The following is a 17,851-nucleotide window of genomic DNA, read 5'->3' as shown; positions in this document are numbered from 1 at the left end:
TTGGTTTGGAGAGGAGCATGCCACATTCTTCATCGTGTGGCACCAAGTCTGGGTTTTATATCTTGGGGGGGCTGTTTTTTGGTGGGCAGTTAGTCAGGGCCACCACTTATTGTATGAGGTGCAGATGTATGATACTATTCTTCTCATCAAGGTAAGTGTTTGTGCTATGGTCAGTTCAAAGGGATTCCCATCTGGCAGGTAGTAGAGCCAACAGGTAAGCAATCGGAGGAATGGGAGATTATTGGGAGCCTCACCGTCTGGCACATCTGGATGGTGCATTGTCAAGTGGTTCTGGGCAGCGAGTGTTCAGCCACATATGAGATGTTGGCAAAGCTCTAGACCTTGATCATCCACTTCCTCTGCAACAGCTAGGATTAGGTGCAACATGACTTTTGAGCTCACAAGGAGCTCCAACACCACTTCTTACATACATGAGGTGGCCATGATCTGTTCTTCACGATGCAAGCAAGCAACCCCATGTGGCACTACTCTCCTCCTCTATGGCTTCTATCCCCCATTTTTCCTAGATCACCCTAAGAGGCTTGTATATATGATCCCAGCTTGACCTTGTATCAGCTCCAGTCAAGCTGTTGAGCACATGTAATTCGTTGTAAAGTCTTTTGAGTAATACAATTAGCCACTTTTTTCTGGGGTAAAAATTTTAGAGAGATGGGTCTCCAATGTTTCAACATTGAGGAAGAAGGCACTTTTAGGATCAGTTTAATAACTCCCTCCTTCCACGCTTGTTTCCCAAACCTATTGGCACATGATGGCGATCAAGGATTTCACTAGACGAGGGACATAGGTATCAGAAAACACATTAGTGAGGCTATCCAACCAGGACTTTTATCCATGGGTAAATGCAATCTTACATCCGTCACCTTGTCCTCATGAATGTCACTTTCCAAAGCAACACAGATGTCTGGTGAAACCTGGTCCCTAACCAAGTGATAAAAAGCTATATGAATATCAAAGATCTGTGCAAATAGAGGCTAAGCCAAGCCAAGATCTAGAAAATATTTTCGGCACATTTTTCTCCTTGGTAGGGAAAGGGTACAAACCCCGAAATAATTTATGGGTCTGGAAGCATCTTGCAAGGTTTTAATCTCAAAGATTTCAGTTTAGACTATAGGTAAGATCTCAACTAAACGTAATGAATAAGATTGACCAATCTCATAGCCAGTGGAGGTAGAAATGCATCACCTAGGGAGTCAAAAAGTAATGAATGAACCAAGGCCTATAGTTCCTCTATTGCTTGCCGACGTTTCCCAAGGAATACATGGTGAATGCCATATTGTCGAGCAATTATTTGCAAATTACTAATCAACTGCTCAAAGAAGCGATTGCCTCCTAATGGAAAATCTGACAAGAAGTGGTCGAGCAATTGTCCCATGTAACCATTAAAAACAGGGTCTTTCAAGTAAGATGAATTGAAGCGCAAGGGAAGGCTTTCCAAGAAGTGTGCAAAAGGCACGACAAGTTGTGCAAGCATCTCAAAATGTAGAGGAAAATGATCTACTAAGGCATATAGTTGCAGAACTTGCATGTCCAGGATCTCTGGCAAAAAGGCATTATCATGCATGACATACATGCGATCCAGTCTAAGACCATGTAGCCATATACATCTAATGAAAGGTGAATCCCAGATCCAATGGACGCAACCAGAACCAAAGGTCATGTTTAAGAACATTCAATGCAAACTCTTGCCAGCAGACCTGATTCTCAAGAGTATCCATCACCAAGTACTCAAAATTAGACTCCAATGAATCCACACACATATTGAAATCTCCCATTAGCAAACCCGGTCTCCCAAGTGTCAAAGAGGCTATCAATCTACCCCATAGTCTATAGATCACATCTAGACAAGGGATCATTTGGAGCATAGAGACCGACCAGCCAGAGGACCCCCATCAAGCAAAGTTTCAACCACCACAAAGCGGTCATGCATATCGTTTTTGACAAGGACTGACTAAATCTCTCATGAACCACCATGAACACACCAAAGTAATGTCGTGCAGAGCCCCCAGCATAAAACAAATGAAAACCATGACAATCCACAATCTTTCCTATTTCACCATGACTCTTACATTCAAGGGTGCACAAGACATCCCATTGATTTTCGTGCAAGATGCACCACATCATTTTGCTTGCTACATGAGCAAATTCTACGCACATTCCAAGTAGCAATTTTCATATGAAATCAAGAACAAAAGTAAGGCGGAGTCTGGTTCTACCTCGATTTAACTTTTCCTGCTAATAGCTCAAGAGTTCCCTCATCCAAGAAATCGACCAATTCTACAAATGAGTTCAGATGCTCACTTGTCAATTTAGAGGTGGAGGGATGATTCCCGGTCTTTGGAACGGACCATAATGACGATTCAGTGGAGTGATCACCTTACCACATGTCAGTGGCCAGTGTGGCTAGAGAATCTTTGAAACAATCCATAGGGGTTTGCAGAGCAAAAGCATTTGGAGGGCCAGAAGAGACCATATTAGTAGATGTACACACCATGGGCTGCTTATCCTTGCACTGTACATAGGCATGCAAGGAGTCCTGGGCAGGGTCAGACTTGGCAACCAAGATGTCCACATTAATCTTTTTTTAGAGCGAGCATCCATCCACCCTATTCCAGTTGATCCTGAGACTGCATAGGCTTTTTCCCCTTGTCTACATTTATGGATGTTGGAGCCTCATCATCTTGAAGGCTTTCAACCATGAGATTCTCCTCAACAACAATTGATGGAATTCCCGCCTATGGAGTTACCTTCTTTTCAAGCACTCAGCCATAAAATGCCCCAGCTTCCCACAAGAGAAACAATGGCTAGCAAAGGTGCCCCATTTCAAATGAAAATGCAAAGATGGCATTCTAGGATAGTTTAGCCTTAACGGGGTAGGCCTCTTTTGAGCACCATCCCACAACATACACACATGGTTATGATTCATGGCCCTCAAGGTGGGAGGCACCAAGATTGTACCAATAGCTGCCATAGCTTCCTTTAGTAAAGGCCAATACACAACAGGGCAGGCCTCCACTTCCACCCAAACCAGGCATTCTTGTTGGAGCAGGTGCTGAAAGTCACCCATCCATCTCCACAGTAACACATGAACAAGGCGTTGATCAAAGAACAAAAGCACCTTTGCCAAGAGGTTGTCATGGAGCATTGCCGATTTGAGCTTTACTTTGTAAAAGTCCCATGGTCCCACAAAAATTTCCTCCACAATCTCACAATAGCATTGAATTCAGCCATTGGCAGATCCATGAAAGTATTGAGATCCTACTTGTAAAGAAGAGGATGACCCCTCTTTCATAAAATGTCAAGAAAGAATGCAGCACCGTCTTTGTATCGATGGTTGCATCTAAAGCATCATCTTGATCGTGATCAGAGAATTTTTCCCGGTTGTGTTGAACATAATCACCTAGCAAAGTATTGGCAAACTCCAATAAGTGCTCTAGTCTAGGTCCTGAGATTCCTCAGTGTGGCAGACATGATCTGCACATAGGTGTGCACCTACTGGTCAGTTTAGGGCACTTCTTCAGATTCTTCCATCGAACGCATTAGGACTCAGGAGAACCCCCAAAGAGGGAATCACCATCTCAGTACAGGAAACCATTTCTTCTCCTGGCATCTGAATCAGGCCCCAAAGCCTCCACCATTTGGTCAATAAAAGCAGTGTTTAACTCTGGCATGTCTGCTGCAGATCAGATTGACAGCACTATATTCCCTTCCCTATCTCCACCTCAAGCCACACAAAGTGCAAAATGGGTTCCCCATGAAAACTTCCACAGTCTACAGGTCCTCTCTCACACTTCCACTATCTTTTCCTGGTCTATACAATCCCCACACGGGTCCTGCTAGTGATGAAAACAGGCCTGCACAGCCTGTGCAAAACTGTGCAGCCTGTACAGGCTGCCCTATCTTGTTCTCTTTCTCGCAGCATGCAGGACAGGGGGTGCAGATTGATACCTGGAGGTGTGCAGGGAAGGGCAGCAAATGCACTCTGTCGGGGCCTACAGGTGGCTTGTACCACCCACAGGCAACCTGTGCCGAACAGAACAGCTTGGGCACAAACTGGTGCAGGGAATTACCTGCTCACAACTTGTGCAGGGTTGCAAGACTGACTTGGAGCTCTGTTGAGGCTGGCACACAACTCTAGGTAAAACGCTGTAGAGCAGCACGATGACAGGACTGGCAACCTTCAACAAGGTGCAGGGTCACGGATTCAGCAGGCAACATGATGACAGGGTCATGGGTACAGCAGGCACCTCTCTCTCTCTCCCTCCCTGCAGTAACAGGTAATTTATATTATATCAAATCATAGGTGTACAAAAGTTAGATGACATGAAAGATACAAAAAGTCATGGCAAAGAAACAGAAGAGATTGCTGTATTCCAAGGAGCTAAATCCTCCCTAGGAGATCAGGATGCTGCACAAAACTTGATTGCCAGTGTAGAAGACCCTTGAGTTTGGCTGTGTCCTTGGATGCTCGCAGCAAAGTCAAAGACAAAAGCATTCTAGGTGATCCAATCATGCCAACAGCCCCAAAATCTGAAAAAAATGGAACAACACCTTTATATATGGCTGCACCGGAGTGGGATTTCGGCCATGGCAAAAACCCAATCAAAACGGCATAGCTATAGACTAACAACCACTTGCCAAATACCTGCCAGAAGAGCCCAAATTTTCCTAGCGAAAGGGTAGGAAATAAATCTATGATGCAAAGATTCTATGCTGGTTGTACAAAAAGAGCAGTTGCCATTTGTGATCCGACACTTAGAATGGGCTGAAGCATGGGGAAGCCCAACAATGATCACTCTCCAAAGAAAGACCTTGCATTTGAATGGGGTCTTGTTCAACCATCCTTCCTTTATTGTCATTTTCCACCAAGCCTTGGCTTTATGCATGCCCCAATTTGCACTGGCTTTAGTAACCAGCCAATGTTTGTCCTTAATCAAGAGATGATACTCAGCTGAAGCCTTTTGAAAACAAAGATGGCTAGCAAGATTCCAATCTTGCCGAGGGCAATCCGAGCTAAGTGCAGGAAAAGGCTGCATAGGCTGCAGCAACCTGTCAATCCAGCCCCATAACTCTCTCTCTCTCTCTCTCTCTCTCTCTCTCTCTCTCTCTCTCTCTCTCTCTCTCTTTGTTTCATGAAGATAATTGAATTAAGTAGTAAATATTTACATGAGACCATCAGGTCAACATTCTCTCTCTACCTCTTACATTCTATTACATCACACCATCAAGTCAGCATACTCAATCTCTCTCACATTGTCTCAATAGAAATTTACAAGATGCGAGCAAGCTCTCAGAACGGCCTATTGCATAACCAATTTTAATAAATCAGATAGAAAGAACAGTTGGAGTAGAGCAAACAATCGCCAACCAAGGAGCAACAATGTCCAGGAGGACCAGATCAGCTGACATCATAGAAGTGATTTGCCATAACACCAATCCATGCACACGGGCCACATGCCCATGGATGCCCAATGCTGAATCAAAAATAAAGGCATTATGAGTATGCCATATGTGCCCCAAGGCTGTCCATCTAAGAAAATGGAATAGGCAGGAACAATCTGAAGACAAAGAGGGCATAGAGGACATATTTCCCATAATCCACGAACGAACTGGTATGTGGTGCTGGGTCGCCGAGAACCACACACGGGAAATGAAATTCCAAATCTGTTGCGCAACAGGGCAAGAGACAAAAAGGTGAAGCAATGTCTCATCGCATGTAGTACAGAAAACACAACGCCTTACAGAGATCTTTCAGGCACGGAGCACTTCTCCCGTTGGAAGACCCCCAATGAGCAGCCTCCACATGAACACTTTACCCTAATACAGAACCTTAGACTTCCAAAGCTGGATAAATCTATCCCGCCACTTCTTTTTGCTATCCCTGAGATGCCAAAACTTATTAACCTTCCCCGTGACCCATCTTTTAGCTTCCACCATCTAATGGTATATCTAATTCCACCATCTAATGGTATCCACGAGGCACTCTAAAGTACTAACGAATACACCTAAAAGAATAAAGGCGGGGCTGCCCAGGAATAACCCCGTCACAGAGTGTCTTCAATCCTAACCTAGCCATCCGATTAAACTTATCTCTCTGCAAATCTTTATGCAGCCAATCCAACAACCTTGAGGAAGACAGTATTTCTCCTTGCAGCGAATTTTCCTCCTTACGAATATCCGGAGGACGCCAGACAGCAAAACGAAGCATCTCCTGCCAGGAAGCAATTAAATGAGAAAGGAGAAAAGACTGGGAGACCTTTATGGGCCTCGTAGAATCAAGGGTATGCCACCAAGAAGCATGAATAACCGTGCTTCCATGAGAGATGCCAGTCTTTTCTATGAAGAATTTGGCAATATCTGACCAAGGACGACACTAAATACATGGACACTGTAAAAGGGACAGCCTCAAAGTGGCCATATGCAAATTAACATCCAACAAAGCTGCACCTCCCATCCTTTTCGAAGTGGTGACATGTTGCCAGGAGATCCATACCTGCCGCAAATAGTTACCTTTCTTTTCCATAGCATAAATCTAATAGGCTGGACCAAATCCAAAAGGAACTTGTTAGTCCAAGGCAGCAATGGCTGAAAGAATGAAATTATACTGATCATAATGCATTGAGCCACTTTTAGCCTAACATGAAGGGGCCAACTCTGAGATTTCCAGTACATGAACCTGTCATGAATTCGGGATGCCATCCAATCCAACAAAACTCGGGAAGCAACCTCCACACCAATAGAATATCCCATGTGTCTAGTTATATTGCCCCTCGGAATCACAATTCCATTCCATCCCAAGGCGTGCAAATCATTCTCCGTACAAGAGAGAAGGGTGGATTTCTGAGTATTAATGTGAAGACCCGATGCCAAAGCAAAAAGGTTCCAAGCCATCATTGCCCAATTGACATTAATAGGATCCGCCTTGAGGAACATAAAAGAATCATCTGCCAAAGATTGGTCCACTAGCTGATCACCACCAAGAAGAGATAACCCAACTATCTCACCTTGAGCTGCCAACTTATCCAATAATGAGAGCATCGGGTAAGTTACCAAAGCAAATAGCAAGGGGCTGAGTGGACAGCCTTGCTGAAGAGACCGAAATAAGACAATTTCCTCCATAATCCCTCCATTAAGAGCAATATGGGCCACAACTCCCTGACTGATGGTATCAACTAGAGAAATCATGCGGGGGCCAAAACCCATTGTAGGCATTAATTCCTGCAAAAATGACCAACTAACATGATCAAATGCCTTCTCAATATCCAACTGAAGCATAACAACCTGCTAGCTAGAAGCTTTGGCATAATCGATTCCGAGCTGGACATTCAAACTGTTGTGCATTATATTTCGACCTTTAATGAAACCGTATTGACGTGGATGAATGAGATACGGAAATACTTTCTGCTATTTGTTGGCAATAATCTTGGAGAAGATTTTATATAACGATCCCATAACTGAAATGGGTCTCCATTGTTTCAAAGAGGTCAGAGAGGGAACTTTGGGCAACAACCTTATGACTGCAATCTTCCAATCTGAAGGCATCATACCCGAGTTCCACACCTATTGACACAATCGAGTTAATGGGTCCTTAAGCAGTTGCACATTGGCTGAAAACGGCTCATTAGGAAGCCCATCCCAGCCTGGACTTTTCCTTTGAGGCAAGTGAGACATCACTTCTTCCACTTCCTCTTCAGAAATATCCATTAAATCCACCCATTCCGGTTTGACTTGATTACTAACCAAGTCACAAATGTATGTTCAAGCAGAGAGAGCAGCATCTGAAAGGATCTCTTGTAGACCCAACAAGGCCCTATAAAAGTCAACAGTCATCCGAATAATGGAGGCCGGATCAGTCACCATATCACTTTGCCCATCCTTTAAGCGCACAATATTTTCCCGGGTATATTTTTGATGCAGACAAGCAAAAAATTGATGAGTTTGACTGTTGTTATCATGTAAAGCTTCGGCTTTGGCTAACAGTTTGTATTTTGCATACTCCTCTTCCTGAAGAGATTGGACCCCTACCTTTCAACCATTCAATGCAAGTGAGCAAGTCATCATCGGAATCCCCAGTTTGACACAAAGCCAAGGAATGAGCTAGTAAAGCTTGAGGATGTTGTAATTCAGCTCGAAACAAGAAAGCATGCTGAATGCCATATTGTCTCGATAAGGCTCGCGCATTATCCATAAAAAACGCCCATGCTTCCATCCCTCTAGATAGAACCTTCAAGCTAAAAGAAGCTATCAGGTGCTGAACATCTTCTAAAAACTGATTTTTCTGCAAAAAAAGATTGATTAAACAGAAGACTCAAATGGGGAAGGAGAGCCTTGAATGCATGAACAAGTCTGTGGCTCATTTCCAAGACCAAAGGATAATGATCTGACAGAACATATTGTCTTTCCACCTGCATATCAATGACTGCAGGAAGAAAGGAGTCACTTTGGCAGATGTAGATTCTATCCAGTCTGGCTCAAGTATTCAGATGCTGAAAAGAGCGATAAGTATATCCGGCTTGTAATGGATACATCCAGGACCACATGTCCTATTTCAAATGCGGAGAGGTCACCTAATCTGCAAAAATACAGGCATTAAAGTCACCCATAACAAAGCCTTGACGAGCCAAGGCAAGGCAGTGCAGGTCATCCCAAAGCTGACGACAATCCCTTGTATTAGAAGGAGCATACACGCCTACAATCCACAGAACCTCCCCCTTATAACATATTTCCAGGATCAAAAATCGGCCTCAGGTATCTTGAGAAACCAATGCTGGTTGTAGGGAGGATTTGGCAGCCAACATAACTCCCGATTTATATGGAGCGCGACCACTAAAAAAGACCGCATAATCCTTATACACATAAGAGGATCTAGTCAAAGAATGTTGTTTGTGCTCCACAACACAAAAAACATCCCAATTTCCGGCAAGCACAACTTTCCACAACCGATACTGCTTGTTGCCCAAAGAAATACCTTTTACATTCCACAAAGCAAGTTTCATGATCAATCAGAAAATAAGAAGAACTACTGAACCATCACTTTCCCTTTCCCTTTTACATCAATAGCCTTGGCAGCCTGGAATCTCCCCATTTCAATACGTATAACATCTACAAGATCTGCTCTCTGCAGACCCGCAATCACAGCTCGAGAAGGAAACTGCAGTTGTTGGGAGTGGAAAACGTCCCAAGGAGGCACAAGCCTTCCATGAGCATCGAATCGCAAGGTTGAATCAGAAGTCCTTCTATCTTCCACTGCTGGGGTATGCAAAGATTGAGGTTTCATATAAGAACCCCTACCTCTGCGTTGGAAGGTCTGAGTGATTGGGGGCGGCGAAGAATGGGCAAGATTTAATCAAGAATCTTGCCTAGCATTATGACAAACCACAGTGACCCAAGAATCCTCTCGAGGAGACGAATTCCGCCCTACCATAGTCGAAGGACGCTCCCCACCCTCATAGGGGTCATTCTTCTTTCTTTCCTCACGACCTTATTGGGGAAGGTGCTCTGGATCAGATACTATTTGCTGAAACATATGCTGAGGGTAGTGGTCTTGCATTTCCATATCTTGATCCATAGGGCCTTGCACTACCTCCATAGTTTTTTCGCATTCCGAAATGAAATGGCCCAACTGGCCACATCTGAATAGTGTCCTGCAAAAGTACCATTTCAACTTATACACCAACGTTTGTAAGCCTGGAGCTTCAAAACGAATTTTTGTCGGGCGAGTTTTGCCTATATCCCACAGCATACATGCCCTATTCCTATTGCGGGAGGCCAATCGAGGTTCCACCAAGACCTCACCAAGGGTTCTCAGTACCATAGGGAGGAGTCTCCAAAGATGCGCAGGAAAATCCACCACCTCTACCCAAATTGGGCAAGCCTGTCTCAGCATGTCCTGAAATTCAGCCATGGGCCTCCAAGGGACCACATGAACTAGCTGCCCATCCATAAACAAAGGAATGTGTTGCATTACAAGAGCTCGTACTTCCGCAAAATGAAACAGAACCTCAAAGAACCCCCTCGGGCCATCATAAATCTCTTCAACCAGGGGAACTTGCATACGCCCTGAAGCATCACCTAGGCACTGTTCAAAACTGACAAGCATAGACTGCAGCCAAGCACGAATTCTGGTGATCAAAAGAGTTGTTCCAGTAAAATAAAATATGGCTGCCCTCTCATGGAAAGCAACTATCTGTTGTAGGACCAAGTCGGTTCCCATGACTGCTACTACTTGATCCCCTTCCGGTAATGTGTTAGCTTTATCCTCATTACTGTGGACATAATCCGACATAAGATGATTGACAGTGGCCAGCATGAACTGTAAAGACCCATTAGGTTGCGGACACGAAACATGAACGTCAGGCTGAGGCAAATTCGGGCCGAAGGCTGGCTCTTCAACCGACATCCTACGACGTTTGCCCATCTCTTCACTATCCAGCAACGGCCGGGGTTCATCTGCCAACAAATCACCATCCGAGTCAGCCAAGTCTTTGTCATTCCCTTGCCTGATCTACTGATCAAGAAAGGCCATATCGATACCATTAGATTCCTGCAGGTTTGCCAGAGCATAAGCAGATTCCGATCCCAAAATTCTTCCTCTGTCTCTCTCTCTCTGTGCGAAACCCTCGGAATGTGCTGCAGGCTCTCTGCACAGGTCTTGGAATTGTGAACGTAGGCTCTGTATAGGGGCGCTCAGAGGGTGCGCTGAAGACTGCCCAGACAGCAGGTCTGTTTCTGCCTAGAGCAGAGCTGTCCCTTCTCCCAACGCAGTGTCTGTGTCTCAGGAATAGATCTACGCGCCACGCGAACTGCAGTTCGCAGAGCAGATGTATTCGAAGATGACAGGTTGCAGGCATGCAGGGGCAGAGCTCACGGAAGGCAGAAACGGACCAGGCGAACACACAAAAGCAGAGACCCACAGTACCTTTTTCCGTCTGCGCCCTGGAAGAAAAGGCAGAAGTGCAACAGTAGTGTAGGAGGCAAAACGAGATGGGCAGCCGTCAAGCATGGCGCAGTCCACAGATAGCAGGGGCAAGGCGGCTTCAGGTCAAGCTCCATCGACACACACTCTCTCTCTCTCTCTCTCTCTCTCTCTCTCTCTCTCTCTCTCTCTCTCTCTCTCTCTCTCTCTCTGGCCTGCAAGGCACATAAATGAAAAAAAAAAATGAAGAAATGCATCTCATTATTCACACTAGAATTATGAATTATGAGGATAGGAATTGGAAAGAGAAATATGAGAACATGTCAAAAGGCTGAATTATCAACACATTAGAATGCACATATATAAGAGATGTAGCTAAAAATCAAGAATGACATGCAGGCACAAATGTCATCTGAAATGGCTGGAATGTACAAAACCATAGATGTTTGCAAATCTGAAAACTCATAATTGAGAGAGGAATTAAACACATTTAAGAAAAATGAACGAAATATACAAGATCTACAAAAGGAGAAAGAGGCACTGAAAGCATGTGAAAGGAAAGTCCACTCATGGGCAGAAGTGGCAAAGACAGCATAGAAGTAGATAGAGGAAGCCAACCCATGGAATAAGGTAGTGAAAAATAAAACAAGGGAACATCAATGAATAAAACTGAGGTACTGAAAAACCACTCTAGAACAAGAAAATCGGAGACAAGCTAGGGTATTATATGTTTGGGTAGTAGGATGGGAGAAAAGAGGCAACCCAAAGGTGGATGGTAAGACCTTGGCACACAAAACTAGGGCTTCCAAGGTACCTATAGCTGGTGCTTGGAGGGTAGTGGGAAAAGAGACTTTACATCAAAGGTCCAAATCCTTTGCTTTGGAAAAATGGAGACAAAAGGCCCTTCCTCTCTAAGAGAAGAGCCTTCAAAGGTGAGAAGACCCTAGCACAGATAGCATATCGCAGAGAACACATCCAGAGTGCTAGAAGCTCACAAAGAGGGAAAGTGGTTTGTTTACACAGATAAATGGGTCATCATTATAGAAAAAAGGCCCACATGATGGTATGAGGTCTATAAGACATTTAGGATATCTATATGGAACTGCAATGAAGCCCTATGCTTGGATAGTGGTTACTTTGAGAATAGCTTCCAAAACATAGATATACCCATGTACACAAACACACACCAATGCAAAGGCAGCCGACTACCAGACATATGGGGATACAAGTGGAAAAGTGTGTTTCATCCAATAGCTATAACTGGGAAGCACTAAGGGTTATGGAGGTATGGCCATACTATATTGCAAAGGCCTCAAAGGTGTGGTTAATGAAGAGAGATGATGTTGCAAAATACTTGAGGGTCAAGATACATGTAGGAAGGCTGTGAGATATCTTCATTGCAATATGCTACTTGCCTCTTGCAAATTCAGGCTATGCCACATGAGATGGATCACCCTTTGATATACTCTATGAGCACATTATGAGAAATGCTAGCATTGGGGAGATATTGTTAGTGGGGGATTTTAATGCACATACTAGAGATAAATGGAGTGTTTTCTGCATGCACGATAATGCCATGTTCAATGAGATTGACATAGATACCACAAATGAAGAAGTATAGTTCATGATTTGCAAAGAGTTATAAGTAGGAATTGCAAAGAGAAATATGAGAACAACCCAAGGCTAAATCATTAGCAGATCAGAATGCACATATGCAAGAGATGCTGATAAAAATCAAGGAAGGCTTGTTGGCACAAATGTCGTCCAAAATGAACAAATTGAAAGTGAAAATGCAAGAAAACCATAGATGTATGCAAATATGAACTCTTGGAATCGAGAGAGGGAGAAACTTAACATGTTTACGAAAAAAAAGAAATACTTGTGCAGGCGGAACTACAATTAAAAGAGGCACTTAAAGCGTGTGAAAGGGAAGTCCGCTCATTGGCAGAAGTGGCAAAGACAGAAGAAAGCAGAGGTGGCCTTGAGGTGGTTTAAAAAAACGGGGAAACATTAGTACATAAAACTAAGGTAATGGGCTCCACTCTGGAAGAAGAGACTAGAAGACAAGGTAGAGTATTACATGTTTGGGTAGTAGTACAGAGGAGAAAGGCAGCCCAAGAGAGGATGATAAGACCTTGGTAGGCAAAATTGGAGCTACAAAGGTACTTGTAGCTAGTGCTTGGAGCATGGGAAAAGAGACTCTAGGTCAAAGGTCTTCATTCTTCACTTTGGAGACATGGAGAAGAAAAAGACCTTCTCTAAGACAACAGTCTTCAAGGTAAGAAGATATATCTAGACGAGAACCTTAGCCCAGCACAAATAGCACATTGTAGAGAACGCATGCCCAAAGTACTAGAGGCTTGCAAAGAGAATAAATGGACTGTTTACATTGATGGATGGGTCATCATTACATAGAAGAGGCCCATATGATGATGAGACACTTGCGATGTAGGTATGGAATTGCAATGGAGCCCTACACTTGGATGCTGGTCACTTTGAGGATAGTTTCCGAAACATAGATATAGCCATGTACACAAAGACACACCAATTCAAAGGTAGCCGACTACTAGACGTGCAAAGATACAAGTGGGAAAGTGTATTTTGCTGAGCAGCTAGAAAACCTGTGCGGAACTATCATGACTATAGGTTGCGGGTGCTCTTGGCACCATGTTTTCTTGTTCGTGACTCTTAGCATTTCTGGAAAGGCTTGTGTGGTTGTTGGGTTGGTTGGCTTTTGGGGTCTCTTTCAGGATCAAAGTACTTCCTTCCTTGGCTCTGGTTGGTGCCAGAGCATAAACTCTCATGACTCTTGGTGTGAACGCAAGAGAGAAGGGTAGTATGAAGAAAAGTGAAAATCTTTGCAATCCTATGCATGATTTACAAAAGTTCTGTATCGGTAACTAGATGCGTTCATCAGGTAAAAATTAGCTTGGATGTACATACATTTCTGTCTAGAATGAAAGTCTCGAAGCTGTCGGAACAATTGATGGTCGGGTTGAGAGAAGAATTCGGTTAAAATCCATGGAAGCACGAAACAAGCCGAATGTAAGATGCCAAATAGTGCGCCAGCGAGGTTTTCCAAATACATTAACTCTGCCAAATCTGACAGCTCGGCGATACCGAGCATTGGAGGTTAAAACCACAGAGCAGCCTGTGTCTGCATGACCTGATGGCTGGCGGGTGAGCTCAGGCACCTCATGTCTGTGTGCATTGATGGCTACTGGGTTGGCTTAGGCATGTCCTTGACTGATCAAGTCCTACACCCCATGTATGAAAATGGAGGAATCACGTTTATTATTTATTGAATCCGTCCTTAAGCAACAAACAACGTAGATTGTGACATTCAAGACGCAGGATATCCTTTTATTCCGTATCAGTTTACTAGCTTTTCACTTGGGTTTACAAAAATGTGCTGCAGGAGCCCTGGGAAAATCATATCAGTCAAGTCTTCCAAATTTGAGGCACTCTCCCGGAATGGATACTCTGAAGTCACTGTTGTGAACATAGGAGAACTTGTGGCTGCATTTACTCTTGGGGTATATATCTGCCACTCTCTCTCTCTCTCTCTCTCTCTCTCTCTCTCTCTCTCTCTGTGTTTGAATTAGTTAGTTAAATTATTAACAAAGGGCCTTCTGGCCAACCAAGCGGGCTCTCAACAACCAAGTGTAAACCATACACATAGGGTAAAGGGGCCAATAGATTGTCATCTAACAATCCTCCATTCTAAAAAGAAAAATTCCAAGTGAGTTGCATAAATGTTTTTTAATGGTCAAACTATTTATATTATATAAAGCTCAAAGAAAAAATATTAGGATAGTTTGATATTTTTGTCAAGTAGCCTTAGTAACAAATGAAAGGGTCATTAAAGAGGGACAGGGAGGGGCCAATAGAGTGACACTCAAGGATGCATTGCTTTAGGGTTTTACGAAATCGAAAATATAAAAAATTTTACATGGCTCACTTGTTTGACTTTCTAAGTTAAGCTCATTTGTAATTTTAAAAATTTCATATTATAAGACCACATTTTTCTTGTAAAATTGTCACTCAATTGGGGTGGGGTGTGTTTTCCTATTGGAGGGTGCTATTTTATCGGCCCCTTTACCCTAGAACCAAAAGGCTACTAAGCATGTAGTTGGAGCCCAAGTAAAGCCATAAATGTATCTTTATACATATGCATATTCATATGTGGATCTATACCCATCTAACCCAAGGAGCTTTGCAACCCGGCAATACTTTACCTAGCAAAAGAAGCATATAGGCTACAATAACACTTACGCTTTTGGCAACAATTGTCGTGTTAATCCTCGGTCAAAGCTGCAACATTAACCTATGCATAGGATTGGAGTTGAAAATATTTAACAAGCATTGTCAAGTGCAAAGACATAAAAAGCAAGGCATGATTGTTTGGAGTGTTGATTAAATGTGAACGCGCCAATGCTATTGCTATGTTGTTGCTTTACATACTAGATTAATGTCTCAACTTCATGAGATAATTAGAGTCCAATTTTGGATGTAGGCCTTAATTAGAGTTCATCACAAGACTCTAATTTTTGGATGGAGGTCTTAATTAGAGTTTATCAACCTTTCAAGAAGGAAACTTATGGAGAAACTCTCAATAAATGTAGGCCTTAATTAGAGTTCATCAATTTTGCAAGAAGAAAGTTGTTATATATAGCATGCTTTGTATACTAGATTAATGTCTCAACATCATAAGAAATTTGCATCAAACCCCTTGAATATAAATAGATTTGATTCAATTGTAATGTGTCTATAGAATTATGGAGGCACCTTTCCTATTTCTTTTGAAGGTTTAATGTTTATCCTATGGCCTTCCATTGAAATTTGAGAAGTAAAGAACTAAAGGAGAGGAAATCTTAAGGATGTTTGTTCATTACTTATAACCAAATAGTTTATTGATTGGCACACGAGAGTTATTCAAGTATGGCACTTGGATTTCTTTACTCTGCAATAATGTTGGAATTCAACCTTTCTCATATAAGTTCGTTTCACTGATGAGGTTTCATGCATGTTTGCAGCTTGAATGTCCACTTGGGATTCAACCCTCTCCGGTAATTCGATGTTGTTTATATTCAAAATTTCTTTATCATCATTTGCATATGTATTGTTATTAGGTTTTAGCATTTTAAATGAAATATTGTCATTTCACAATCCTTATAAAGTTGAGTATGAAATCGACATTGTTATATGGAAAGTAACATTTAATTTAAATCTCGTATTAGGATTTGTAGTAATTGTAGAGCATCAAGAAATTGAAATTATATTCAATGTAACATACATTTAACAAGGTTATTTTGAGAGCACCTTCACCGACAAGTATAACCTTGTAGGCGGTTTCTCTAAGCTTGCCACCAAATGAGCCTAAAACCCAACGCTTTGACCTAAATTCTGAAACCTCAAGTGCAAACAGTTTTAATTGTAGCGGTAATCTCTCTCTCTCTCTCTCTCTCTCTCTCTCTCTCTCTCTTCTCTCTCTCTCTCTCTCTCTCTCTCTCTCTCTCTCTCTCTCTCTCTCTCTCTCTCTCTCTCTCTCTCTCTCTCTCTCTCTCTCTCTCTCTCTCTCTCTCTCTCTCAATTAAATAGGGGCATGTGTATGTAGGTAAGTATGTGCTCATACTTGACTCATAATGTGTGTGGTGCACATGTGCACATAGTATGTGTCCACACAAAAGACATTAGAATCATCAAGTTCACAATCTATAGTGATAGAGACTTTGTTCATTGTCTCGAGTATTTCAATATTGACTAATGATCAAAGTTCCCATCACTTTATGGAGTTGAAGGAAATTGTGAAAAGCCATCAATACTATCAGTAAGAATAATTCCAAACTAATGTCTAACCAAGGTCAATAGTAGCACATGTGATACTAGTAATCACGGTAGTTGATTATCTTCTATATATGTGTGTTTGTGGGTCAATGCATCTTATTGTTTGTATCCACCCCATCTTGAGTATTGGAATTTGGAAACCTTCTTCCAAAAAAAAAGGTATATAATGCCAGGATACAATGTGCTTAAAACTTATTGCCCATTTTTTACTTATCTTGAAAAGTATAAGCATCATTGAGGTGAGCTTTCATTGGTTCTTATTGACTAGATAAAATTTGTTGGTTTTGACACATTCAATTAAACCACCAAAAAAAAGTCCTTGAACCTATACTACCATTCACTATGCAATTGCTCCACGAGTGGAATGTGTGTGTGTGTGTGTGTGTGTGTGTGCGCGCGCGCGCGCTCGCACACGATTAATGACTACTAGATGTCAAAATTGCCTATGAGGTAGCAATGATGAGTACAATTGATACACGTATGTCCTATCATGGATAGATAAAAACAAAATAAGAATTAACATAGAAACCAATGCTATGATACTATTCAAGTATCAAGAGCTCATGGCTCTTGTACCATCTACTAGATCCATCGTGGGGTTCCATGGGAGGGTTTTCAACTCCTCTATGATACAGTCTACTAAACTGGCTCTCTTCGAGAATGTCTAGCCATGATGAGAGATAATAACATGGATCCCCCATTAATCACCCAATCATGAATAGCTATGATGTATGAGTATAATTTCAATAGGTATATCACCATGTAAGAATAATACTATGGTTATTCATTTATTAGTTATTCAATTGGTATGATAAGAAACCAACATATATATCTAGCAATAGTATATGCTTACTAAAGAAGATTGGTGTAACTAGAGTTAAATATGGTTGAAAATATTGCCAATTAGCAAATCATAACCCTAATAAGAGTCCATTCAAGAGTAGTCAAAATCATCAAGTACACCACATAGAGATGGATTCTCTTTATGTATTCATTTCATATCATCAATCCTTAACTAGTAAATGCAACTTTGGGTACTTGTTTGGGGAAAAACCAAGGAAATGAGTTTCT

At 42.3% G+C, this 17,851-nt stretch overlaps 1 protein-coding gene across 2 annotated transcripts in view; it reads left to right on the top strand.

Moving 5' to 3' along the window:
• Positions 1-17,851, top strand: part of LOC148021525 (protein HAPLESS 2-B-like) — a 309,826-nt gene that overhangs the window by 283,380 nt on the left and 8,595 nt on the right. For both annotated transcript variants that reach the window (XM_087696627.1, XM_087696629.1), the window contains exons 12-14: positions 14,352-14,469; positions 15,970-16,002; positions 16,282-16,375. In XM_087696627.1, coding sequence (XP_087552753.1) covers positions 14,352-14,469; positions 15,970-16,002; positions 16,282-16,375 — 245 coding nt within the window. The remainder of the gene's footprint in view (positions 1-14,351; positions 14,470-15,969; positions 16,003-16,281; positions 16,376-17,851) is intronic.

Source organism: Lygodium microphyllum, chromosome 17 (assembly GCF_053477565.2).
Source record: "Lygodium microphyllum isolate KBCC chromosome 17, Lygodium_microphyllum_v1.1.10, whole genome shotgun sequence".
Lineage (NCBI taxonomy): Eukaryota > Viridiplantae > Streptophyta > Polypodiopsida > Schizaeales > Lygodiaceae > Lygodium > Lygodium microphyllum.
The sequence above is the reverse complement of the archived record's forward strand: the minus strand, read 5'-3'. Positions and strand labels throughout refer to the sequence as shown.